General features: G+C 32.3%; 1 protein-coding gene across 2 annotated transcripts in view; it reads right to left on the bottom strand.

Moving 5' to 3' along the window:
* The window catches only part of LOC123005340 (carbonic anhydrase-related protein 10), an 84,369-nt gene extending 58,196 nt beyond the window's left edge, over positions 1–26,173 (bottom strand). For both annotated transcript variants that reach the window (XM_044399038.1, XM_044399036.1), the window contains exons 1-2: positions 25,952–26,173; positions 2,170–2,217 (exon numbers count right to left, since the gene is read on the bottom strand). In XM_044399038.1, coding sequence (XP_044254973.1) covers positions 2,170–2,217; positions 25,952–26,000 — 97 coding nt within the window. In that variant the 5' untranslated portion in view covers positions 26,001–26,173. The remainder of the gene's footprint in view (positions 1–2,169; positions 2,218–25,951) is intronic.
* Between the last annotated feature and the right edge of the window lie 1,766 nt (positions 26,174–27,939).

Raw genomic sequence — 27,939 nt, 5'->3', positions numbered from 1 at the left:
AATTCACACTTCTTGGTTTATTTCCCAACTGCAATAAATTGTTTTTTGGCCTTTGACGAAAACATAAATAATGAAGAAAAATGCATATCAAACTATACCTACGGCGGAAACCTCGAATAATTTCTTGTCGCGGAGAAATATGATAAAGTACCTGCTGCATATAAAATGTGATTAATTAGTCCTACAAGTGTTGCATATTAAGTGTTCCATTATAAAGTCTCGAAACTTTACGAGGGATGATCTCTAACGTGATACAAAGTAATTTTTTATTCACACGTGCAAAGCAGGTTATTATGGCAGTTTAGCAAATTTGCGAAAAGATCAAGACTAGATTTGAGGCGTGCCTTAATTTAAATAAAAAGTCACTTAAGTTTATTTAATGTGTAGTTTACACCAAAATAATTTTAACAAAATTAATAGCTAGATTGAAAATAGATAAAAACAGACAACTTAATAAATATTCTTTTAGTTAGGTACATGACAATAGAAATTATATTGTCACAAAATGTAATTGCATAACATTTCAAAAATACCATAAATATTTATTTATTGATTATTTTATCACAACTTTGACCTTTTAGGTCTCGTTTTATTATTTTTTATTTTTATGTAAAATTTTTAGTAGAAGAAAAATAATAACAGAAACAGGATTTAGTTGCTTCTAGAGTCCGTTAAAAAAGTGACATATCGCTCTTCTATCTGCATGCGTCATTTGATATAGTTGATGAAATTCAACTAGGTCAATAGGTTGTAAATGACATTTGACGTGTTTTGCATCATTATGATTACGTGTTGAACGCGTTCCAGAGTAATCCACTATAATCAGATCTGTGGACCAGGTGCGTTATAGAGTGGAACGGCAATGCGGGGAAATCAACATGCCGTTGATGATATTTAATGAACTTTCGTTGAAGTGGTGTTAAACATGCAACATTTCTGTTTACGTTTACGAAGTATAGCGGGGGGTTTATGAGCCTCTTTGAATATTGGCCGATCGGTTGTGCGATATTTTCTCCTCTCTTGCTTTTCGCTTTTAAATTTTGTGCTAAATTAGATTGCGTCTAAAGAAAACTAATTTCCTGACTCAATATTGAGAGTTTGTTGCGTCCTATGAGTCACTTAATTGGTACAATGGCAATGTGGACTTCAAGGTTAATGCAGATTATAAATTTAATTGCAAAAATATCGGAAAGTATTGACGCAAAAATGGTCATTATAAAGCAATTTAATTTTTCTTGAAGGAGGTTAAAGAATTATGAAAAAGTGTTCTAAATGCAATGTGTGTCCATGCACAATAATGTAAACAGCTACCCGTAATACATGTACTACTAATCCACAGCAAATTATTATTGAAGCACATGATTATAATTTAAGCTATTGTCATAAGATTATGTACGATGTTGTAGCGGTAAACACCTATATAACTTCATAATTTATTTGGAAAAGTTCATTAAAACAGTGTTTAAACTCTACCAAATTCATGTAAATGATTGCTTGTCCATATATTAAAATTGGGTTTAAACTTGTATCTGCAATTGAATAAAGTTATTATTTAAAGCTAACTGAATTCTAGATGTAAAAGTATTGACTTATATTGTGTTTTTACTTTAATGTTTCTTTAATTGGATTTAAATTTGCTGAGACAAAATGGTAGGTAATGCCAACAAAATGTGGAAAGTATGAAAAATATGACATCAAAAGTAAAAGTACAGTTAAAATAATTCCGACTACGAAATAATTTCTGTATAAATATTAGGTATAGTACAATAAAAAATATGGATAAAAAAATCACAAAACAAAGTATTTCATTAGTTCTGACTTTTCTAGATTTTCTTATTAATTAAGAAGCTAAAGAGCGACCAAAATGATATATCACTGCAAGAGATTTGGTATGGAACTCATAACTGTAACAATTTTTATGACTCGACACGAGCTTAAATTTTTCAGCAGATTCTCTAGTTTTATCAGACGGGTTTATTACAATTTTTCATTCTCGATTCTAAAACCTCTTTAATTAATCAGAAATCACTCAGTATATAAGCAAGTATTTAATTAGAACTATTAATTATTTTACTCAAAAAACGTTTTAATATAAAATAAAGTTGTAAAAGTTCGAGAGTTCGGCTTGACGTGGTGTTTTTAATTGATTTTGTACTCGTAGTGACTTACCCGAAATGCCGTCGTAGGTCCACCATTCCTGCCAGTTGTCACATCCCACTGTAACAGAAAAAATCGTTGAGAAATTAGTTCGTCGGCTGTGAAAGAGGGGTCGACCCATATTACAATATATCGAATTGTTTTGTCGATGTCGCGTCTTCACCAGAGAAAGGAAGAACAGTACAGATTCAATTTATAGGAGCTGTATTAAGAAATGTTCGGAAAAGAGAAGGGGGTGGCCAAGATCGCTGACGCTAGTTCACATTTCCCCTTGTCGAAGAAGCGCAATCCAATTCAGCGAGAAGCCATAACCCAGACTCCCGCCGGCACAACGAATTTCCAGAGACATTTCAGGAGTTTTGCCTCCTGTAATTTCGATGTACGAGAGGAAGTGGCATATTATTCATAGTAAGGGGTGTAATGCATCCAATTACGACCCCTAGCACCATAGATGATAAAACAAATATTACTTTTTTATCCCGGAATTTTTGACACCGTAGAGATAGAAATTATAAAAATTTTATTCAAAAAAATGTAATGTTCATACTCCTATTTGTGGCTTTTAAATCATTCACAAATACATATATGTATCTACTTTTTAAAAGAAATTCTATTTTTGGTCACATTCAAAAGATTTAAATGTAATAAAAATTGCATGGAATAAAAGTTTCATTAAAATTTCAGAAGACTGAACTAAATAAATTGTTTAAATGTACCAGTCACTCTAGTTGTAAAAACTTAACAAATCTGATTTTTACATATACAGTATGTCCCCAGATTGAGTTTACAAGATGAACATTTTTTTTATCTTTGACTTTACGCCAAAACTGCAAAAGAAAAACATTTTTTGTTTCACCTGAGACAAGCAAATCTGTAATTAAAACTTCATTATTCTGATTCAGTGAATAGAAAAGTTAAATTTTTTCTTTATTTTGGACCTATACAGGGTGTCAATTTTAAAACTTGCAATCGGCAATATCTCTGGAATTAAAAAAGTTATTGAGAATCACTCAAAATCGTTTCGGTGGTCTTTAGGGGGAATTAAAATGGCATGATAAGTGACGCTCCTCCACCCACCCATCAAGCCACAGCCACCTTAAGTTGAAAATTTTAAATGACACGACCTTACTTGCGATACATCGTTGGAAAGCCCATAACAAGCGCTTTTCAAAAATGTCATACAACAGCCTATTTGATAAAGCCATTTTTCCAATTATTCAAAAACGAAAACGTTAAATTTTAATTTTTTTTATTATATTCAAGGGTGGGTGGAGGTGCGTCACTTATCATGTCATTTTAATTTCCCCTAGGAACCACCAAAACGGTTTTAAGTGATTATTAATAACTTTTTCAGTTGAAAGAAATTGCCGATTGCAAGTTTTAAACTTGACACAGTGTATAATTTAATTTAACTTTAATAATTTATCACTGCTTTTTAAGTCCTATCACATTGGCGGTTGTAATGATTTGACAACTATACAGGGTGCGCCAGAACTCGCGCCCCAGAGAAAAATGTCAAGTGCCGGCGGCAATGGGTCGCCACAAAGTGCAGCCGAAGAAGTACCTTTTGTTTGCATAAGAAAGTTATTAGACCCTTAATTCCGCCAATCCCAGAAGGGCACCTCAGGGTGGGATCGAAAAATTATATTTGTTGCTGGGTTTCAAAAATAATACCAATTTGCCTAGAATCTTCAAGAAATAGTTGGTCTACTGTAATTTTCAAATCTGTCATGTGTTGACATAACACGCTATTTTGGAATATTTTTCTGCCCGAAGAGGTTTTACACGAGTGTAATGGTTTGAATTTGTGTTAGATGTCAATTGTGTGGTTTAAGTTATTAAGTTTTAACCATGTAATTAGCCGCTGATAATTTGGAGATAATAACCATTTTTGGAAAGTGTTGGCGTAACGCTAGGGAGGCAGCTAGGATATTTTCTGAACGTTTTCCTGACAGAAATCGCCCATGCTATAAGGTCACATTGAGGACCATTGCCAGGGTACAAGAGCGGTCAAGTCCTACCAGACCGAAAAGAAATTAGAGGTGTTCCCAGAACGGTGCGCATAGTTGAAAATGAAGAAGCTTTTCTTGATTTTTTAAGATGGCACTAAGTAGATGCATTAGAGAAGTTGTAGTCATTATAACTGACATACTCGTATTAGGGCAGAGGAAATTTCAAATGCTTTGTTTTCGGGGGCATTTCAGCCATGATTTCCAGTAAATTTGTGGACTGACTGAGAATATTCCTTTTTTTCCGGGAGCATTTCAGCAATGATTTTCAGTAAATTTGTGGACTGTTGAGGAATATCAACTAATTTCAATATCAATATTGRAATATTTTTGTGGATTGTTWAATGAAAAAGAAAGCAAGGGGTCTTAGTGCAATGTGTGTTTTTAGGTTACAATTACACTACCGAACAAAAATACCTTGGTAAATCTACAATTTATGACAGTAAAAACGATCCTAACCAGTTTTGTTCAAGCACAAATTCTTATAAAAAGTACATTTTTCTGTTAGTTTTGCAATAAAGTAAAGAAACTGGCGTACATTTTAGTCTTTTTAGTTAATCTAACTCGCTTCTAGCATTAGTTTTCGGCTTGTTTGTGTTGTTCATATCGAAGAAAAAGTTAAGTAGGAACAATGCTTCTGAAGAAAACATCTAAAAGTATTAAAATAGTTGTTGGTTTATCACAGTGGAAATCGAGTTTTCAAAAATTTTCAACGATTTCGTCTCATTATACTTGTGCACAGCATCTTCAGCGAGAAAAATATTCGAAAATAGCGTGTTATGTCAAAAACATGACAGACAATTACAGTATTCCAGCTATTTTTTAAAATTCTGAGCAAATTGGTATTATTTTTGTAAACTAGCAACGGATATAATTTTCCAATCACACCCTGAGGTGCCCTTCTGGGATTGGTGGAATTAAGAGTCTCTCAACTTTCTTATGCAAGCAAAAGTTACTTCTTCAGCTGCACTTTTTGGCGACCCATTGCCGCCGGCATTTGACATTTTTCGCTGGGGCGCGAGTTCTGGCGCAGCCTGTATATCACTTTGACAATTAATTATATATTTATTAACTGAATAATGATAGTTAATATTGACTTTGTTTCTTATTTTAAAGCTGTTTCTTCGAGTTGTCATGTATTAAAATTATGTTTTTCACAAATATTTTTGTTAATTAACATGCGTAAACTTATTTGGCAAAGTAACATCATTGTCAAAAAATAAAGCCGCCAATGTGATAGGATTTAATAAGCAGTGAAAGTCCAAAATCAAGAGAAAAATGAACTTTTCTTTCTGCTGAGTTAGTATAATGAAGTTTTAATTACAGATTTGCTCGTTTCAGGTAAATCAAAAAATGTTTTTCCTTTGCAGTTTTGGTGTAAAATCAAACATAATTTTTTTTTCCTCTTGTAAACTCAATCCGGGGACATACTGTATATAAAACAAAAGCTCAAAAAAGGTTTAGTTAAAAGAAAATTCAGTTATACACGCAAGATATTGTTTAAACAAATTTTGAACTATTGTTTTAGTATGTCTCTGTTTGCAAAGAAACATTGTATTTTACTCTGTTTTATTATTTATTTGGAAATATGTTTTTATTGCGATCTGCTGTTTGCTTTCGCTAGTGAAGGCCGGCAAATACGTTGCACTATTTTAATAAACAAATGTTGGGTGAGTAGTCATCCGAGTGGCATTTTTGTGGATTAAAGAGATAAATTCGGAGCCGGTCGAGACTGCCTCTTCTAATTTTTCCAAGCGATCTTATCGGTCTATAATTGAATTGGATTTAAGATGGAAGAAGCCTGATCGATCGTCTTTCTTTCCGTCATTCTCGAATCATTGTGTCTCTTTTGATATGTTTCCCGTTTCTGTTTGCTCCCAATTTCGACCCCTTGAAATATTTTAAACCGTCTGGCTGGCGCCGTCTTTTCGGCGCCGTGACGCTCGCAAAAACTATCACAACAAATGGCTTTAGTTGCGAGAGCGGCGCCGACGAGTCGCACTAAAGACCTCAACGTCTGGAAACAACGAATTTTATGATTGGATGTGGGTCAATTGACGTGCTCCATCAAATCATGGCCGTTGAAAGCTGCGAAATAAATGTTTTAACAGGAATGTCAACCAGACATGTACGGTTCCTGAATATTTGATTTCAATTTGAAATTCAAATACGTTCAGCTAGTGACAAAATGTATACTATATACAATACGATGCGCAATGGGAAATTGAAAAGTTATACTGTTAAATAAAACTCCAAACAGTATTGAACGAGCGAATTTTGCCGTCTCGAGAGGACCGCCCGCTGCTAACGTGCTGAAACATGTCTTTCATGGAAATTATAGCCAGAAGTTGAATGTGACAAAGCGACACCTTTCAAACTACAAAACGGTCACCAACCCGTCCTCCGACAACACAATCGCCAAACTTTAATCGTACGATTGTTCCAATGCTCACGATTTGCGACAGATTTGAGAACGCCAATATTGAACCCAACTTAACTCGATCTCGGAAACAAATATTTTGAAATCTGGTCCATTAAAGCAACTAAAGTCACATCTTTACAAAAAAGATTGAGGAATATTCTTCAAAAAATACAAATGGAAAGCTGTGAACATGGATTTTATTGGAAAGGTGAGAACATAATTAAAGCACATTTTGTGGCTTCTTTTTTACTTTAATAATTATACTACTTTTGTCCAAACTTGTGTTTTAAAAAAATAATAAACTGAAGTTTATTATCAATAGAAATCGGATTTTAGGTGAAATTTCTTTTTGATTCTATTTAAGACCGGCGAACGGAACCCAAAATTTGAAACGTTTTAGATAAAATAGAGTTTTTTTTTGCGTTTTGCATTTATTTTTTTTAACTTTATTTCGGGACTTTGTTATTGCTTTTCTGTCACTTTGTATTTTTTCTTTCTTCGCTTTAAGTAAGTCAAGTTTATTATTTTGATTTTACAGCCGCAACCGGAAATGAAATATGCGAGGTTCTTGTTATTATCCACGAAAGTAATATTTCCGTGCGCTGAAAAAAAAACAAAATTCGCAAGTGTTTATAAATATTGAGTTAAATTTTATCTTTTTAAATGTAACTTTACAATTTAGTTGCCAGTGTGGCCATAGAAAAGTCTCAAGCTATAGAAATAACAATGTAATATTTTGTTGTATATACTCGTAGCTATTGCCATTTCTTTCACTACTCACAATGTTTTTTCTGTGTGAAATTTTACACAGAAATCAAAAGTTTATGACCAATTATTTCTCCTTAAAAAATGCATTTGCGACGTTACCAGTATGGCGATAGCTATAGCACGAGATTTATGTCCCTGGATTTCTCTACCCAGATTGAATTTTTAAGAAGAACTTTTTTTTTGATTTTGTGCCAAAACTGCAAAAGAATAACATTTTTGTTTAACCTGAAACGCGCAAATTAAAACTTTATTATTATTATGATTCAGTAAAAGTTCATATTTCTCTTGATTTTGGACAGAACAAAAAGTCAATAAAAAAATGAATGACTTTTCTTAACACTGACACAGAAAAAAAAGTCAGAATAATTAAGTTTTAATTACAGATTTGTTCGTTTAGGTTAAGTAAGGAATGTGATTCTTTTGAAGTTTTGGAACATACTGAATTTGATTTTTTATAAAACATATAGTTATATTATTATGTGAGATATTATAAATGAAAAAACATTTATTCTCTAGGATTTTATGACCTCTTTTCCTATTTTTTCTATTTTGTGTTTTTACTGTTCTTTTTAAGATTCTTTTTTGCATTTTTTAACGTTTTAAAATCCTGTCTCTAATTATGAAAAACGTGGCCAAAATATTTATAACTTGTGCATGGCAAATGAAATAACAAAACAACAAAACTAGTTTCATTGAGTTTGTTTCAGAAAACAATTCATACAAAGTATCTTTTAGTGCGCTTTATTCTTTGTAGCACATATTTTTAATCGAAGTCCAGCAATCAGGCTAACAGCTTTCGTCATGTAAGAAAACCTGCACTCAAATCTACAATACAAATATAATTTATTAAGGAATAAATTGATTTGTTCGGGTCCTCTCTCTTCCGGTCTGCGGTCACTTCGGCTAAATTAGATTCTAATCCAATTAAAAGTTTGCCAAGGGTTATCAGAGCTCGAGACTGACCACTGCCCGTCTCTACTCCAATCGTGAAGAACAACTGCGAACTACATAAAACATTGATGAGTGTGTGTCCACGTTTACACTGTTCCAAAGAAAAATAAAACGAGGTGGTTTTTATAGAAGTTTTCTCTCTTCTTGTCCGTCCAATGTTTAAATAAAACTCTGATTTGATCCGGGCTGTTGAAAACACGAAAAAAATTAATTTTGCTCGTAGGGAGATAGTTGAGGTTCCTCGTCGACCTGTGACTTCTCGCGTGTAATTCGGTAATCAATCTTAGCACTAAGAGCACCATTAGCACAGGCAGCACTCCCAACTTTTATTATTCACTTTAGTGACAGCGTATTTCACGTTTTTCGCCATCATTTTTTATTTGTGTGTCTCTTGTTCGCTTTTCTATGATTCGCTGGCACGCTGCCTAATCAGATACGTAAAATACAACGGCGGTTAAATTAAGCGTGTACCAAGGTAAAGAAGTTGATAGCAGCAACGTTACAGCAATGGAACTTAGAAATTAAATTTCTTAATGCATTTCGCTGCGGCAATAGAATACAATAGTCACCACAATTTGCTTTGAATCACCCCGGCGTGAAACTTTTCCCATCTCTAGGTAAGGAGTAATAAGACAGGGCCGAGAAGATTACTTACAGATCGATGGCAGCCCGGCTCTGGCATGCTAATATCCACAGTATGCAATTCAAATTAGGGTGAGAGTTAACGAGGACTTGATTAGCACGTCTACTACACATTGCGGTGTGCCGATATCGGGGTTCTAATAAGATGTCAAGTTGGCACACCCAAATGCAAAACTCGAAAATTACAACAAATTCCAAAATTTTACTGGATTTGGGGTCAGTTAATCACTTAATTACCGCATTTTTCAATGTATATAAAATTTAAAAGCTCGCAGCGGGCTTTGCATGCTTTACAAGGCTTAAGGGCTTTATTAATAAAATACTATTTTTGTTTACACGTTTTTTATTAATGAAATAAAAATCCCGGTTGATTAACTGGAGCGTTTGCGTTTTGACTGCTGAGTTGTTTATTTCAGGAATAATTTACGGGGATTTATACGATATATGGATACTTGGAAAATAAAAATGTGGGATTGTAAAATAAGCGAACGATAGATAAAATCAGAATAAATTAGAAACAACGTCTGATTAAGTCATTTTAAATTTTGTGCAAAACTGTGTAAAAGAGTTTTAACGCAAACCTACCTCAGCCGGTTGACATTAAAATATCCCACATGAGCAGCTACTTCAAACTGAATGGGCTCATTAACATACAATAAGGTGAATAAAAAGTAATTACTTTAAAAAAAAATAAGTGCAGTGTAAGGTACTATAAAGAAAAATCCTTTTAGTTTTCGAGTCTTGCAAAAAAATTTTTGTTAATAGCAACCTACTGTTACATTTTTTTTTAATTAAAGACTAAGATCTAAAAATGACTGCTAATAAAATAATAGCTATTAAGACAACTAGAGTTTCATAAACAGTAAAATTGAGGTCATAGTTCAAAATCGAGCAACCATTAGGGAGCGAGAATTTAATAGATCGAGATTTTTAAACTATAAAACTCGAGTTGTCTTGCAACACAAATACTGAATCAGAAATTTTTCTAAATTCAGAAATTATTATAAAGAAGTATGTCAAAATAATGTCAAAATTAACAAAAAACACAACTAAGTACATTAAAAAAAAAACGGGAAATAAAATTTTTCCTAACGTAAATTTGGTTCTAGTTGTCAATTATCAACTTGATAATACCTATCAAAAATATTTCTATCAATGTCATTAAATTTATACCAACTTGAGCAATGCAGCATATAAGTGAAGTAAAGAAAGCCAAAATCGTCGCTCACCTGGAAAATGGTAGGAAAATTATGAATTTAGTCGCAGAATTTAGAGTGCGAAAAAGTACCATCGGGGTTTGGGTTGCCCTACAATTACAAATGATTAGGTATTAAGTTGTTCAGTTTGTTACTAAATTCGAAAATATAATTTGTTCAAATATAACCTATTTATTTTTTAACTGACATGCCAGCAAAACATTTTATTCTTCGACACTGTCAAAATTTACGGTTTTTCTCCCGTGTAAGGAAGTTTTGACAACTGTTTGGCATTTCTCAATACAAAACGTCAAATTATTTTTAACAGATTTAAAGCAAATTTAAGCCTTGTTGACTCTAATTCGAAGAATAAAATGTTGTATTCCACTCGTTTGAGTGTAAATCGGACGCTTTATTCCACCTCGTGGATGGTAAACCACTCGTTACACTCGTGGTTTAAAAATCCACTCGGTCAAATAAAGAGTCCGATTTACACTCAAACTCGTCGAATAAATAACTATTAACCTATTTTTAATAAAACACGTTCACACTACATGGAAAAATAAAAAAGTTTTTTTTTGAAATTTCCCGTTTTTTTTTTTTTGAATATACACTTGAGTGCAAAGAAACGCAAATTAATTTTTTATAATGTAATTTGGTCTGTTAATATGTGCCAGTTTATTGAGGTTTTCTTTGTCAAAATACAAAGTTTCATAATCGTCAGGCATCTTCCAACCTTCTATCAAGTTTTTCCGTTTCTCCATTTCCTTTTTAACACTGACTACCTATGACACTGCACTATCAAGACCACCAAATAAGAAAGACATTTCTTTTGATAGTTTTCTAACCTATTTGGGAACTACCTCTTTCACACTATGTAAATCTCTAAAAAATTTGACAATTTTGTTTTTGACTATTTGCACTTTTTTTGCACTCAAGTGTAGCTGTATGCATCAACGTATTTTATAGACTTTATAGACTTTTATAGATACGTTTCTATTGACGACGTACTTTATAGATAAAGCGTATTTTAACGGCAACATAACAAGCAAGTTTAAATGCACGGTAGAAACAGTATAAGGTATTAGTGTTGCAAAAAATTAGTTTTGAAGTATTGCTTTTCGAGCTCACTACGAACTTAACCGAAGTGGTTGTTTCATGCACTTGATCATGGGAGAGCCCTTATTTCTATGTACTTTGTCGTGGTTTTAGATGGACTAAAAATAGAAGAAAATAAATTCTTATAAAAATTTTTGATCTATCAGGAACCTCCCCAAAGCATCTGCACAAAAAAGCGGACTCTTCGGTTAAGTTCCGAAAATCTTCATGATGAGCTCGTTACGCAACTTTAACGATTAAAAAAAAACTACTGGTTACAAAATAATTTTATTTAATTAGAACTCATTTTTAGATTATAGTCTTAAACTAAAAAAAATTGTAAGAGTAGGTTGCCATTAAGAACAAAAATTTTTACAAAATTCGAAACCTAAAACGTTATTCGAAAAGTTTTATTCTTCAAAAAAAAGGTTTATAGTACTTTACATTTTACCAATAATTTTTTTTCGTAAAGTAATCAGTTTATCGACAAACGCTTGGTTCCATACTTTTTATTTACCCTGTATACAAGGTGAACAAAAAATATAAAACGGCGCGGCTGTTTTAGTTTAGGTATACTATGTTGCTTTCAGAAAAAAAATACATAGTTTGTGGAAGATTTTTTGGTTTTAAGTTCTGCACCTATTCTGAAAGTTATTTTTGAGAAACTTTAATTCTGTTTAGATAGTTGTAAAATTTCATAGTAGATAGTAGATTATGGTACATTACATAACGAGAACGGAAAGTGATAAATAACGCACAAGCGGCTAAGTTGCGCACGAGGCGTTAGCCGAGTGCAGGCAATCCCGCGAGTGCGTTAGACACTTTCCTGCATGTTTTGTACACTATTTTTCCTACGACCATAAATAATTTTTTTCTTATGAATATATTTTTTTTTCATAACGATTTATGTTTTATAATGGATACAAAAATACGTTGAATAATGATTTATTTTTTATAATGGATACAAAAAAATACGTTGAACGAAAAAATACAAAACTTTCGAATGTGAATTGTGCGTTAGATTTCTAACACACAGCGCGAAAACAAATCGAACGATATTGCCAATTTTCGCGCATATGTAATTGTGCATTATGATCTAGTTTCGTATATGGTCGTAGAAAAATAAATTTTTCCCACGACCATATACGAAAGTGACATTTTCCATACAGTCAATTACCCACAAAAGTTGACGATATCGAACAAATCCCATTATTTTACTAACAAACGTGTGTGTTAGGAAAATAACGTAAGAGGTTGTACGATTGGCGGACAGCCCTGAGTGCATCTGGTAAATCGCGTGTGATTGGCTGTTCGTTGGCCATCTGCCAGGGCTTTTGACTTTTATTTTCTTCATCAAAATTCACACAATGTTTTGTTATTAAACCCACTGACTATTTAAATTAGCTTATTAAGTAAGATAATTAATAATTATTAATTAATAATTAATTATTAATAATTAATAATTTGAAAAAAAAATTAATAATTAATAAACGCCCAATTTAATATCTATCCATCTTTTTAACAGAAACATTAAATCGTTTCATTAAAAATATTGGTGTTTTCTTTCTGGAGTGGGGTTGCAGGGTCGTGGGAAAAGAAGCGTACATAACTCGCTGGAGAGTGTCTAAGGCACTCGTGAGGCTTCTGACTCCTCACCTGTGCATTATTTGTCACTTTTCGTGCTCGTTATGTAATATAGTATTTGTTGATGAGAATAAAAGTATGTAAAAATTATTGCTGAGACATTTTTTCTTGCTCTTGCAAACTCGCTTAAGCTTTTAAGCATAGTGTAGTGCGGAATCTTCGTCTGTTGTTCGAATCCGTCAGGTTCGATGAAGAGGGCAGAATAAAATCATCCATCACGCGGGCAGTGATTAATTGAGCGCGGTATGGCGAGGACAGGTGGGACAATAGTCGTGGACGACGCTATGAATAACGTAGCACAAAGGCGCACCACGCTGCCCGCCGATATTGTTTACGAAATTCGCTTTAGCCATTTCCGGCCCTAATTGAGATCCGATCGAAAAATCGAAGTCGGTGGTTTTTCGTGGGAGGCACCTCGACATTACCGCGAAGTGCTTTCTTGTCAACTATTAAATTTCTCAGAATGCGCTACTTTTCCAAAACTCAATCAATTTGATGTGGTGTTGCAGATTTCTCGAAACTTTACCAATCTAGAAAATATTGAACGTGATTGTTTGCCAGCAACTGCGAATGTAATAAACGATGACTGTCTTCCGAGAATTTAAAACATAATGGACGGGTGATAAAACAAATATGGGGACAAAAAGGGTTCCGTTGGAATTCGCTCTCAGACTGCCTTACAACAGACTCTTCATCCCTTTAATAGGATGGAACTAAATTTTATGAGTTTCTTGTAGTAAACTGTGGCGAAATACCCTCAAATAAACTGGCAAACAACGACACGGTTAACTTTTCTTCAAACCTAAGCACAACTCACAACATTTTTGTTCCGCCAATTTCAGTAAAGTATTTCCAATAAATACAATTATTCAAAACTAATTAACTAAACAGAAATATTAATAGTTAAATTCAAGACAAAATCAATTTTAAATTAAATTTAACAACTTGTAAACGTTTTACTTTTTCTCCGATACAAATTCACTGTTGTAACCAGGTTTTTCATATTTATTTTTAAAGCTTAAAGTTGAATTTATCGCGTCATCAGCAGAAGTTCGAATTGCGCATACTGATATAAATAAATAGTCAAGCTTTATAAGCACCAAAATCATTAAAATGTCATTAATAGACGTACAACTAATTTTTACCTTCTTTAGTCTTAAAAAATCAACAAACTAAAAAGAAAACTAAAAATTACTGTAAAATAATAAAAATTTCCAAATTGTTCAATGTTAGTTAACACCTTTGATTTTTAAATCAATCAAGTGAAGTTTTTTGCACGTTGGTTGATTCTTTTTGCGTTTGTGTTCTTTTTATTCCATTTCCGAAGTACGAGTAGGTGTTGCGACAAATTATAAAAGTGTGAAACATGTGTCCTTGCTGCTTTACAAAACAGTAGAGTGGGAGTACGGGACATGTACAATCAATCACAATTAACAAAAATGTCATGGTTGACATGTTCCGTGATTGCGATTGTAAATTAGCACTTACTGAAGCTTATGAATACAATGAAAGAAACATTAACACACTTTGGGTTAAAAAATACAAATACAAAATTATTATGTTTTGTCTTTAACATGATCTAGTCGTTATTTTTCTTTGACATTTATATTTCTCACTTTTGTGAATTGCATTTCAAATGGAATAATCAGCATGCGGAGCGGTCGATGAAACAAATTCGATTTCTAAGTTTAGATGTTAAATTCAATGAAGTTTGCACGAATAAAATTTTCTCTAAACAGCAAAGATACAGCTGAGTGAATTTTGTGTTTATTATTTTAAGCCGTGTCTTTTGTGGTAGTTATACTCCTGAGACAAATGTTGAAAAATTAGGCGTGTTCTGTGGTAAAGGCAAAATAAACAAGAGCTGAGGGTGTTATGTTATAATAATACAATACCATCTAAACCTCCGGAATTAATATAGACCTGTGTAATTACTAATATAAGGACTAAATGGTGGCTTGCGTGACGACCCTCCGCTGAATTTCCATTTAATCAAGGAGTCTGTTTATTCATATAATAAAGAGACGTTAATTACATTTAAATTCTCAATAAATGTTTCGCATATTTTACCAAATTCGAATTGCGATTTTACGACTCCCTTTAGAGCGCTCAACACACAAATCATCTCCCATATTGTCTTTATTAGCTAATTGGCTTGCAATTACGTGTTGCACTGCACGCATTTTGCAGTTAAAACTTTCTCCCAGATCAATCTTTGTTGTACCGCTATAAACCTCAAAAAAATAAGGTACTATTAACTAAAGCCTGCTAAAAGTTAGAATCGGCCAAACTCCAATCGTCGAAAGAGAAATAAACGACTTAGGTTGCTCACGTGTTTGAACACGTACAACCATATCCAACCTGTTTTGCAATTATCCCTCCCTAAGGTGTCGTAACATCAACTATTCTTAATCGCTCCCTGTTTTCGGACTAATTATTGTACAAATCTACCGCTGTTATTAGCCCAAAATTAATGAATTATTTCGCCGTAATTAGAGCGGGGATTTTGATTAATTCTTGCCTTAAAGCTATAATCTTGCATTATCGTCGCTCCGGAATCGGAGATCATCTCGAATTGTTAATCACGCGATTTTAAACCCAACAAAGATTTCACAAATTGGTCTTGACTCTCGTTAGGGTTAGCGGGCGACAAATGCAAGCAAGACACTGAAAATCAATTGCCATATTTTTTTGTTAAAACAAAAATCCAAGGATGGAGTGACGGCAGTAATTTTTTTACAGGGCGTAATATCCGGAATAATGAATGAACGCTTGATGCCGTGACGGGCGAAAGGATTATTTTACCACTTTGTTGGGCAACTTTACACCCTCTGGTCACCTGTTTTGAGAAAACACCATTTTCCTTAAACTCATTGACTAAATTATATACATTGCTACACTTGTTGTTACAATTTTTGGTTTAAAATACCATCCAAAATACATTACAATACCAATTAACTTTTTTATTGTTAAAAAAATTAAACGTTTGATTACAAAATTCACAAATGGTGGAGGTGCCGGGACCAAAAAAATTCTGTAAAAATATTCTGAACCAAAAAATTTCTGAAAAGAAAAATTTGCAAAGGTTGGAAATTGTCATTTTTGATTTATGAAATTGATTTATTATTTTTCTCCTATTATAATTTTTTTTATTGCTTTGTTACTTTGAATGATAATGCCTTTTTAACTGTTTTTTTATTGATGCGCTTTCGTTATGATGTGGTAGGTGTGTGGTAAATCGCAGTTAATTTTGATTAGTGTGTATTCTTGTCGCCGCTTTGGAACAATATCGGCGGGTGACGTCCACAGATGGCAATTGGACCGTGTGTTCGGTTATGGTGCACAATACAGGTCATGCATATACAATACTCATACATCTAATTTTAGTAATGCAAGGGGTATTCAGGACAGCAAACAAGCCAATTTAATTGAATCGGTTCGTAGCGTTTCGAATAAATTATAGCAGGGTATCGAGCCCTCATTATAAATCAATGTTTCTTCCGGGAGCGTCGAGGAAATCTCTTCGAGAGAAAGATATACGCAGTTAAGAGCTGCGCTTTGCCGATTTAAATGTTTATTTTAAACAAAGTTGAGAATCTCGGCCGAGACAAAAGAGGATGAAGAGATGATTGGCTTGGTTAGCGTGCGATTTATATTATGAAAGATTTATCGCGTCTTTTTATTTTTCTACGAGAAATAATGCCCGTATAAAGTACTAAAGCTGTCATACTAGCTCGCTGTATTTGATATCTTTTCAGAATTAAATGTCTTTCACACCCGTGTACGGAAACTTATAAAAATATTTTATATCACTCACAAAATTTTTAAAAAATGACATGTTACACCGCACGGTCAAAATCCTCTCAATTTTCCTTTGCCCCCGAATAAAATATGAAAAACATCTCCGTAAAAGATCAAATTATTTATCAAACATAATTAAGTAATTTAACTCATTTTGTACTAATTTAATTATCCTTTGACATTTTAAAAATACCTACATAGTAATCGATAAAATTGCGTAAGCAAACAAACACCACGAACACTAATTATGTGCTAATGAATTTAAACTTGCCATTACATAATTTAAATTAAATGGTAATCTTGATAAGTAAACATAATTCGCCTCTTAAAATCAGCAAAAAAAAACTAAAAAGGTTTTTTAGATAACAATATTATTTAAAGTTACTGTTTCCATAAATCTTGAGTTAAGTTAGTTAATACTTATTTAAAGATAAATCTATTCATTCTTCCTTCTTTCGTTAGAGTTATTTCTTTTCAACATCAGTATCTACTATTAAGGTAGCTTAACTAAATAAGATCACTTGATTTTTATGATTTTTATATATTTTTTAAAATATGATAAGGTCTGGATTTATTATCGAAATTGTAATTTAAACTTTTTTAACAATGTGTGCCAGAAAAATGCCTCTTTTGTTATTTTTTCTACATGTTTTTAACATATACATAAATTATTACAAAGGGCCTTTTTTGGAACCTCCTAGCCCCAAATAAGCCATTGACATTAAATAATAAATAAGGGTCATATTTAAAATTTGGGATAGGATTTTTCAGTAATTGTTTAACAGTAAGTTAAGCAAAAAATCTTTAATAAACAAAAAAAAACAACATAAAAAATACAAGAAAGTAAAGAAACAACTTAAAATTAACGGTGGGCCTTAATTGGCTTAGGTACTTTAAATAAATTCTTGTTGCAATCCCCTTTATTATTTTCTGTTCTATTATGATAACTAGTAAGACTAGGAAGAGTTGTGGTAAAATAACATTAGACTGACTTTTTTTAAGTAACTTCAATATTTTAAATGTTGAAATTCCATCAAGTCAAGCAGAGAGAAGTCCACTTTTTTGGTCGTAGACATCTTTCGCAATAAATGCGCCATCTGCAACAAGATCTGCAAACCACAACTGGTCGTCGAATATCCGACCAAACTGTTATAAATCGTTTGCCGGAAGTCTGTTTGACATCGTACAGATTCTAACCCCCTTCTATTACCGCATTCAACGACGACAGAAAATTGAACGAGAAAGTATGGACTCTTAAACGTAAGTTTTATCTTTACAGTGCTTTAAATGACAAGGAACTGTTATTTAATAAACCTAATCAATTTTTGGTCGACAATTGTATTTTCTAGCACAGTCACTTGTGAAAATCGTGAGCAATTTCGTGTATTCCACATGAAAACATTTAGAGCTGATTCAGGCTATGATAACAGGTTTAAAGCGGAATTTATTGGGTTAGCATGTACTGTAAATCGTCGTAACGGAATAATTCGAATTTAATCTCATATTAATTTTTAAATTCGTAAGAATTTGAGCAAATCGCGAAAATAAATCATTGCATTTATCAATGTCATCTTAAATTCTGAAATGTTTGGCGATGAAAAGCATTATGAATTAATATCCCGTTTCTTATCTCAATTTATTAAAAGAACATTTTGAAATTTTTACCACCGAAAGTAGATTCTAACATTTATTTGGTGTGAATTGTATCTTCTAATATTAGGAAGTTGCTTAGCAAATCCCAGCTTATGAAGATGTTCTAAAGCTAGAGGTAAACTTGCTAAAACCTCAAGCTTGAATAGAAGCGCTAAGACACTGACACCAGTTTATCAACAATAGTGATCATTGTTGGCGCCCCTATTTCACCACCTTCGGACAATAGCAATTACAATAGGGCAATAAGCAAGCAAAGCAACAAACACAGGAATCAATAACACATTTCGCTCTAATTCAAACAAAGAAAGGATGTTGGGAAATCAGCTATTAGTTTAGATAAATTTACAGAAAGCAAATTAAATTTTAATTCAATGCTAAACTAAATTTTTACTTTGTATTATCAAATGTCAAATTATTCGTAAATTACAATTTAATTTCAGTTAAATGTTCCGTAATCCGGCCCTATATGAATTTAACATTTAGTTTCTTCTAAAACTTTAATGCATTACGTATTTAATAAACCTTACGTCACAAGTTAGAAGTAATTAATGGCAGTTTAATGTTACATGTGCCTAGAAATTTCCCAGTCATTTCCATATTTCTAGTGATGTAACAGATTATTATGTCAATCTTCAAACTTCTCAAAAGACTAATTAGCTGCTCTAAACTAATCGTTACAAACATTACAAAGCTTGTAAATATAGTGAGTTCAGATGTGTTAAAGTTTCTCAAACCCTAAATATACAAAAATTATTGTTTACAGATTAACATTATTTTATAATTTTGGATGTTTGAGCACAATCTGGATTTTATTAAAAGCCAACTAATTATATTTTAAAGAAATAAATAAAACTCGTTATAAACATTTCATATCATTGTCAATCGCAAAGTTTATTTAGAATATTTAAATATTTGATGAGATACTCAGCAGTCATGGCACAGCTAACTACAAAATAATTTCCATTTGAATATTGATACAAAATTTTGCTCGTTATTTTTACATCGATAATTGAAATCCTGTCTTGTTGCAAAATAGGTCAGAGATGTTTCTTGTCTTTTGTGATGTAGCCAATAAAAGTTTGATATTTTTTACACACATAATTATTTCTGCAGAAAACGCCAACTCAGTCTGGAATCGCGACATTGAGAACAAACGTGACAATGTCGTTCAGAATACGTGATGTTTCTTAAAAAACGCCTTACCCAAATACACCTTTCTGTGTTTGTAAACGAAAGAAATTTAATGAATATGCTGTGATTTTACATTACTCATTAATGTTGCTCGAGAAAGTAGGGACGAGCAAATTAACTTTTAACTGTTTGCTCGGTTGAAGTTTCTTTCTCAGATAATGAAACTTTTAATTTGGTACATACCTAGACCTCCAACAATAACCTTAATTCTCATTATTAGCAAGAAAATAAATCTTTGCTTATTTCTGATCGTCACGAGACTTCCACAAACATCGAACTCTTAATAAGATGCAGATTGCAAGTATTAAAGCAGGCTGACCATGCATGTATATTAAAAGGCTCCCGGAGAACTCCTGGAAATTCATTTGAATCGCAAATTTGTAATCTGACACAGTAAACTAGCCATGACATGGTTCTTACTCGATAACTCTATCAACAAATTCAAATAAATCTGTTCAAGTTTTTGGTCAGATTATTTCGCAACAATAAATTAACGCCGCTAATACATATATAAATTTTAATAGGATATGCTATTACAGTGATAATAAAGCGAATAATCCAAATGAAATTGGAACGTAAAAATGATTTTTTTGCATTGACCGCAAATGAAGTAAACATTAATTACTTTGCATAAATAAAAGCGGCGATGTGTTAGCATTTTCAATAAAATAAATGCTGAAGGTTTATTGATATCATGTTGGCTAGTACGAGAATTGACGGTCATTATTATTTTGCCGCAATCAAAACTGTGTGTTCAGTAATCAGAATGGAGATCGTTTTGACCCAGAACAAACACATTTAAATGAGTTTCCTTTGCTTTGGATTAACCCCGCTGATACAAAACGATTGCTCTCACTTAAAATGAAATAATAAACACTGAAATAAGCACTAAAAAAGCTGTCTCGGAAGATTTGATTCTTTTTAGAATTAAATGTCGACGGGGAAACTTAAAAAATGTTTTATATCACCCTCAAAATTTATAAAAAACGACGGCTCCGACCACATTGTAGCAGGTTCTCTACTAATTTCGTTTTCACCCACATTTACGACAAAATAACAAGCTCCCAAATACGGTTTAAAAAACCAAAAAGAGTAGCACACAACTGATCAATATCAAGAGTCAGATTTAAAAAATAATGGGATATTCCTTCTGCTTCTTTGTCAAAATTATGCACAAATATAACTCATCCTAAAAACGTTTTTCATCATTTATAATCAAGCTTTTGTCCAGGACTTCCATTAGCGCAATATTAATTTAGACCGCTGAGCTCCCATTGGAGTAAGTTGCAACTATGAAACACTATAATCCTTACATTTTGAGCCCCTTGTGGCGACAGTCCTCTCATTTTACTTCAGGAATTAGACTGACCAAAATCTAAACTCCAAACTGAACGCTTACCGTACTAATTTGAGACACCTATGACCCAGAAACAAATAAATGAGTGGCTAGTAGCCATGCAAATACGCCGAATCAATTTATTTGTAATAAATAACTTTTAATCAAGACTTAATTGGGTTCCTAAATAATTACACCTATACATCAGTGTTTTGCAAGCAATATACGGGCTATTTTAGATTACCTATCGGACGTCACGTAGAACTAAAACTTATATTTCCCAGCATTAAAGTTAAAATCATTGATTGGGTTAGACTGTTAAACACAAATGCAATAGAATGAGGTGATAAAACCGCTTTTATTCCCTCTTATTTTGTTCAATGAAGCCACCGGTTATTCAAAGCTTTTACAAAATAATGTTATTCACCGGCTTCATTTCCCGATGAAAATAAAAGTGAGATGTCGAATGAAAGAGAACTACTCCTCCAAAAGTCAAATTGCAAAAATATATGATTAAATAAATTAAAACAAAAAAATATTACCACCTTGTAGTGCTAAAAAATAATAACACCATACTTGAATATTTTAATTTTAAGAACACATTGCAGCAACCAATTTCTTATTTCGTTTTATTATATTTTTATAGGTTTAGTTAGTCTGTACTGTATTATTACAAATACGACCGCAATATAAATTCTCTAATTAGGAAGCAATTTTTATGGTCCCGTGTAAGGTAAAATAATAAAAAAAACAGAGCATAAAGTTGTTATCAAAAGTGCAAAACTGGAGATAATAATTTATAGGCGATTGGTGCTTCAGTGGGATCGATCGCAAATGTGGTTTAAAATATGTATTCCGTAAGCCGGATTTAGGCGCTAGAAGTGTTGTAATTTATTAAAAGGATTGGAATAAATCGTCGTTGCGTGTAAAGAATCGTTGTATCTCAGCTTCGACATCACAGAGCCGGTGAGATTCCCGAAATAATTGCCGACATACTTAAGAGGAGCAGTAAGCAAAGCGAGGTATCTGTAATCTGCACCCTTGTTTCCTTTGCTATTTGCGGCCGACCGAGCCATTTTCAGTCCTTCCTTATCAGCCACCGGTACTATCCCCCATTCTGTCTTTATCCCTTCTTCCGCCAACACTTCATGCGGAATTTCCATGTATAGTGAAAGCTCTAAGGTGCTCTTAACCCCGAGCTGCTTAAACCACTTGTCAATTTACAAGGTGTGGATTTTGGTTTAAGCAGGAGTTGCTCTGTAAATTGTTGCTTTGAACTTTGTGTATCAGTTTAACTGAGTTATTACTGTCTTGGCAACTCCATTAAAATAAATACCCGAGTCGGGAGAGATGAGATCGAAGCGAGAATGCATTTTTCGGCTTCCATTACAATCCATCAATTTTAACATATGGCAGCGAGTGAGTTTCGAGGTTTCGTGTCTGCCGACAGTTAATGTACGCATTATCAGTTCTAATACAAGAACTTAAACACGATAGTCTTCATAAGTAAATGTACCGGAAGACGGATATCTTTGTGCATGCTTAATTGCTGTTTCGATGTTGCTGGTGGAGGGTAGATGGAGATAACGCTGAGTGAATAATGCGAACCACTACGAACTTTGGTCAATACACAAGGTGGTACTACACGAGGCGCTAAATTTCCCACTAATGTCATTCTGAGACACTCTTGTATATTAACAACACAACAAACTAAGAAAAAGCAAGCAAGAAACAAACACAAAGTATAAATTAATTTCACTAACCCTTTTAAAGTTCAGTCCTAGATTTGATTCAAATATTTTGTAAAATGTAGTATAATTTTAATATAAAGTTTCTAACATTTATTTATGTATCAAGAGAATAAAACACTATTTTAATCCCGAAAATGTAAGTGAATATACAAAATGATTAACTTGTCAAATAATATCAAATAATTTACCAAAATATTCAGTTTATTCAATTGCAATTTTAAGGGTAAAAATTGGTATCAAGAAAATTGTTTGAGACAAAAAATGGTTAAAAAATTCAATTCAAATAATTCAAAATAAATTTCAGTTTATTTTAAAAATTAAAATCAATATTTTATTTATTTTATTCCTAAGGGAATAAAGTACCAGATTATTAGTCAAAAACGAGGGAATAAAAGGACACTTTATTCCCTGTTGATAGGAAACAATAATCTGTACTAGATAAATGTGCCAACTAACAATTCTGATATATGTATTATTGTTAATATAATTAAATTCCATTTTTCTGGCTAGTATAACAATGTTGAATAATGAAATATCAAGTTGCGAGTAGATGAATATCGACTAAAATATTAATAATGGATTAAATCCATAATACAATGTTAATCTCACATAATTGCTACTTTTATCATATAATTTAAATAACTTTCCTGTTTATAAAGTTGTGAAGGTATGCATTAAATTTTGACACCAAAGTTTTCTAAAAAAAATATGTATAATCAAACAATGTATTTCTATTTTTTAAGAGATTTCCAAAACGTATCAATAAAAAAAATATTTCTACAATTACAAAACAAAAAAAATGTAGGCTTCAAACTCAGAGTTCAAGATGATTGGCAGATAAAAACCGAATGAATGGATGTACCTACTAAAAATTAAATGTGCGCCATGTCGTCGGTCATCGTCCCTATAATTTGTCGCCACGATAACAAAACTGGTAAATATCCAGGAAACCAGGTCCCTAAGCTTGCGTATGCACAAGTTAGAGCTTAATTTACCCTTTCGATGGTGCGATTTTAAGTAATTTATGTTGCATAAAAACATGCAGTGTCTGCACTACGTGCACGTTGTTCGGCCATGTGTGAATATGATCCCAGTCCGACCCGATAAGACCTGTTAATATTTCTCATTATCCCGTTTTATGACGAGAAACCCTTGTTAGGGTGTTAGGGTTTTACCTCAGCTACATCCTTATCAGTGTATTAGCTCAAGCCGGTCTCTAATCATATTTCTCATATCGACGTGACACAAATAAGACGAGGCAAACTTTCAAACAATTATTGCCGAGAGAAATCTCACAAACTCTTTATTATTTTCATTCTTCTACAATTTTGGTTAATTCCATTTGGAAAAAATTCCAACTGAAGCTTTTTAGCAATTCACACGTTTGAATACAGGAATCAGATTGGAACAGGTTTCGATTTCACATCGGTATGTTTACCAGAATAATGAGGAAAATACGATAACGCGATGAAACTGAATTAAATTTTTGTCTCTTTCGTTACAATAAATTATATCAATCCTCAGGATTTCGGCTCGTTGAACCTATTAGTGGGCAAGCGTTTTTATCGCGTAAAATTATTTCACGAGCCATGTCCTTTGCTTCATTTCTAAGGACCCCTGTTTTAGCTGAACAAATAATTGAAAAAAAAAATATAAATTTAAATATTTAATAAATTGTAAAATTAAAACAAACACAAAAATATGTATCATTAAAAAGTTGAGAAAGATTTGCCCGGCGCATCCACCAAATTTGTATACACTCAGCTATTACAAATTAAATTTCCTCGCAAATAATTTTCTTACATTTTTGAGTAAACAAATGTTTTTTAATTATACTACTTTAAATTAAAAATTTATTAATAAATATATTTTTTCTTGATGTACAGGTGCGCCAGAACTTCCGCCCCCGAGAAAAATGCCATGTAAGGTAAGATACCACGAACATGCAAAGAAATGTTAAAAAAATTCTATCTATAAAAATTTCGAAGTTATGAGAGTTTAAATTTTGCACTTTGACTCTACTTATTTCTGTTGGAAAAATAATTTTTCAAGTTGTTTTTGCTACAGGCTATTCAAAGAGGAAACAAGGAAGCTGTATCCTAAATTGTAACTCTGTTTAATGTTATTTGTGACTTTTATTGACAAAATTTTTGCACCTTTACTATCATCACTTTACGTCAGTATCATTAAATAGACATAAAAAAATGTCAAAAAATAAATGTCAAAATTTTTTAACAGATAAAATGTTCCTAGTATCTTATTTTAATTGATTTTTTTTAGGGTGAGAGTTGTGACACAGCCTGTATGTAAAGTTTAATAAAATGTAAAAGAAATCAATAATAATCGTACATTAAGTTGACACATTTTTCTTTTTATATGTAGACCTAACGTGACAAATCACTATTATAGTTATTGCATACTGATATGTGATCTATTTATTATTTTTTCAAATAAAACGAAGAAATTTAAAATAAAAAGACAAGTTATGTGAAGTAAATACAATAAATCCTTTAAGTATAAATTTCTTTTATTTGTATATCAAATTACATACATGCAAACATGCAGTTTAATTTAATAATTTAATAATTTCATATTTACATAATAATGTAGCAAATTTTTCAATTTATTTATTTTATATTTAAATTTATTGTATTTTAAAATTTCCGCATTTTTTTTCATGTGATTCATAAATGAAAACGTTAGTTCGATTACAACTAAATTCCTGTGGAACATATTGTAGATGTATTAAACACACCACACCTACACATAATCAAAAATCCACAAAGGGATCACATAAGTAATTACAATCCGGTTTACGACAAATAATATAATAGGTACATAATTATAAAATTAGATCAAATCCTGTAAATACGACAGACAGCACGCAAATAGAAAATAGGAAAACACGAAAAATTTTCCACTAATTAAACACATAATGTTATCATGTAAATCCATCTTTTATTCATTGAATTTCTTAAATCCATGTTATTTATGTGACACATTTTGATGAAAAATGGAGCCACTTCATTATAATAATAATAATAATCAATAGAATATTGACCAAATATGTAAATGTGTGAATAATTAAAAAGTGTGTACCTTTATTGATTCAAAAGACAAGTTTGACAAAAAATCAGATATAAATCTTTTTAGTGTTTCTGTCGCAGTAAATAAATTTAATTAATTTCTCGAATAATGATAAGCAAGAAAAAAGATATAATTTGCGATAAAGTTGTTGAAGTTATTTCTAGTTATATTTCGCACAGTGCGTGGGTGAACAAGTGTAAGGCTCGTTAAGTCGCAATGTACCAATTTGCAAAAAACTCACGTACCATACAAGAAGGAGGTGACAAGAAGAACGAAGCACGTTGTGGCATGCATCTCGTCGCCGAGTCAGCAACACATATTTCAGGATATACAAACTAATTCAAGTCAAATGTTGACAAGCAATGCCGAACAAGCCCGTCATAAATGCCTCTGGCGCTCCGAATGATCATAGCAAAGCGCGTGAAAGTTTGTTCAGAGTGTGGGGTGGAACACCCCTTGCAGACAGAGGTCGGTCGCAAACTGCCGGAGTCGGTTTGGAATTGTGCGCCCGGAGTCTCTCCGGAGATCGGCCCGCGTTTGGATTGGCGGAGAAAGCGCACCTCGCCCAATGGGAATAAAGAATAACGCGCAGATTATCTATTTTTCACCTGGTTTTTACAAAAATTTGAACGTGTTTTACGGATAGTTTGAACGAATCGGAATTAAATTCTAATTACAAAGTCCTGAATTTAATAAGCGAAGCCATCGCAGAAACAAAAGTCGAGAAGAAGTGACGAGAATTTTATGCAGAAATGTGATTTGCAAATTAAACTGAAACCAAAAATTTCAGAAAGTCAAATTATAAATCTATACATAAATTTGTCAAACTGTCACTTCATTTCAATATTCGAACCTGTTCTGCTTTTAAGATTGCTGGGCTACAAGAAGTAAATAATTTAAAGTAAATAAGTAGTAACTTTAATTAAAAATATAATCAAATACAATGCAAACATATTTATAAGTAGTTTATTAAATATGGATACATATTAAAATCTCTATTAAATGTTTAGATTTACCTGGATCATCAGCTAATCAATAAAACTGCAAATATTAAATTAACCATCGTTACAGATCAATTAGTGGTTAGTATACAAGGTGATTCTTAAAAAGACCGACAAGATTTTATCACAGCTTTTCAAAAATAAATGGAGACAAACTATACCCTTTTCTCGTTTATATGTTTTAGGAGCAAAATCCCCTTGATCCGTGCCACTTACAGCGTTTATGAATTGTTGCAATGATTAAGTACATTTTCATCAAATTAATACCATGGTTTCCACTACCTGTGCTAATACTCTTTACGAACACATCAGTAGCGTACGCTTTACCTCGAAAATAACAATAAATTTTATTTGGAGAACGGTTAAACAAAGAAATTTTTAAATATTTTTTCCAGCATGTTCTCATTCGATGCTACCAAGGATAAAATTTTGTCGATCTATTTAAGAATCACGCTGTATTAAAGCAGATTTTACATAAATAAAAGAAACTTTTAACAAATACACACATATCCAAATAAAAATATTGAAATCAAAATTACAGCATCTAAAAAAAACTAGAATCTGATTTAGTGAGCAAAACTGACTATGTACCGTGCGATCAAAAAAAAAAATAGTATGCGGTGACTGAAGTCCTTTAAATGGCAATCCTAATTTTTGACAACAAATGTCAGCGGAAACTTTGATAAGTTTGCGTTTTATTAATTTTGACTAAAATAATGTTTACTTTAAAGCAGAAAATTTTTATTGTTGCAAGTTATTACAAATGCTGTACAAGACGAAAACGGTGAATGGCCATTTTCACATACAGTTTGTGTAAAAAAATTCCAGCCCAGATTCCCAGACAATGTATTGCCAACTGTAGAATTTAATGGACGCCTACTTTAATTTATTTTTTTTTGATTGCAAGGTATTAATCCTTGTAAAATGCAAATATTGATTTTAATATTTATATTGTTAGTACACAAGACCAAGTTTCATAATGTTAACCTTGTTAAAATACGGTTCTTTTGAAATACAAAAAATCGCAAAGTTTTTTAAATTTATTTTGTATTTTTTTTATAAAAAACACCCACAAATTATTTAAAATATTATTTTATTCAATATAGGTACAGTACAGCAATGTATCTATTGTATCTAAAGCTACAGATAATTTAAACGCGTTTATGGCTTATGTTTTATTGTAAAAATAATTCGAATTCGACCAAGTACTATGGTTGCCTTGGTATCAACAG

Source organism: Tribolium madens, unplaced genomic scaffold, assembly GCF_015345945.1.
Source record: "Tribolium madens isolate multiple individuals breed KSU strain unplaced genomic scaffold, Tmad_KSU_1.1 Scaffold_20;HRSCAF=117;Tcas5.2_LG4, whole genome shotgun sequence".
Taxonomy (NCBI): Eukaryota; Metazoa; Arthropoda; class Insecta; order Coleoptera; family Tenebrionidae; genus Tribolium; species Tribolium madens.
This window is presented reverse-complemented; position numbering and strand designations above follow the sequence as displayed.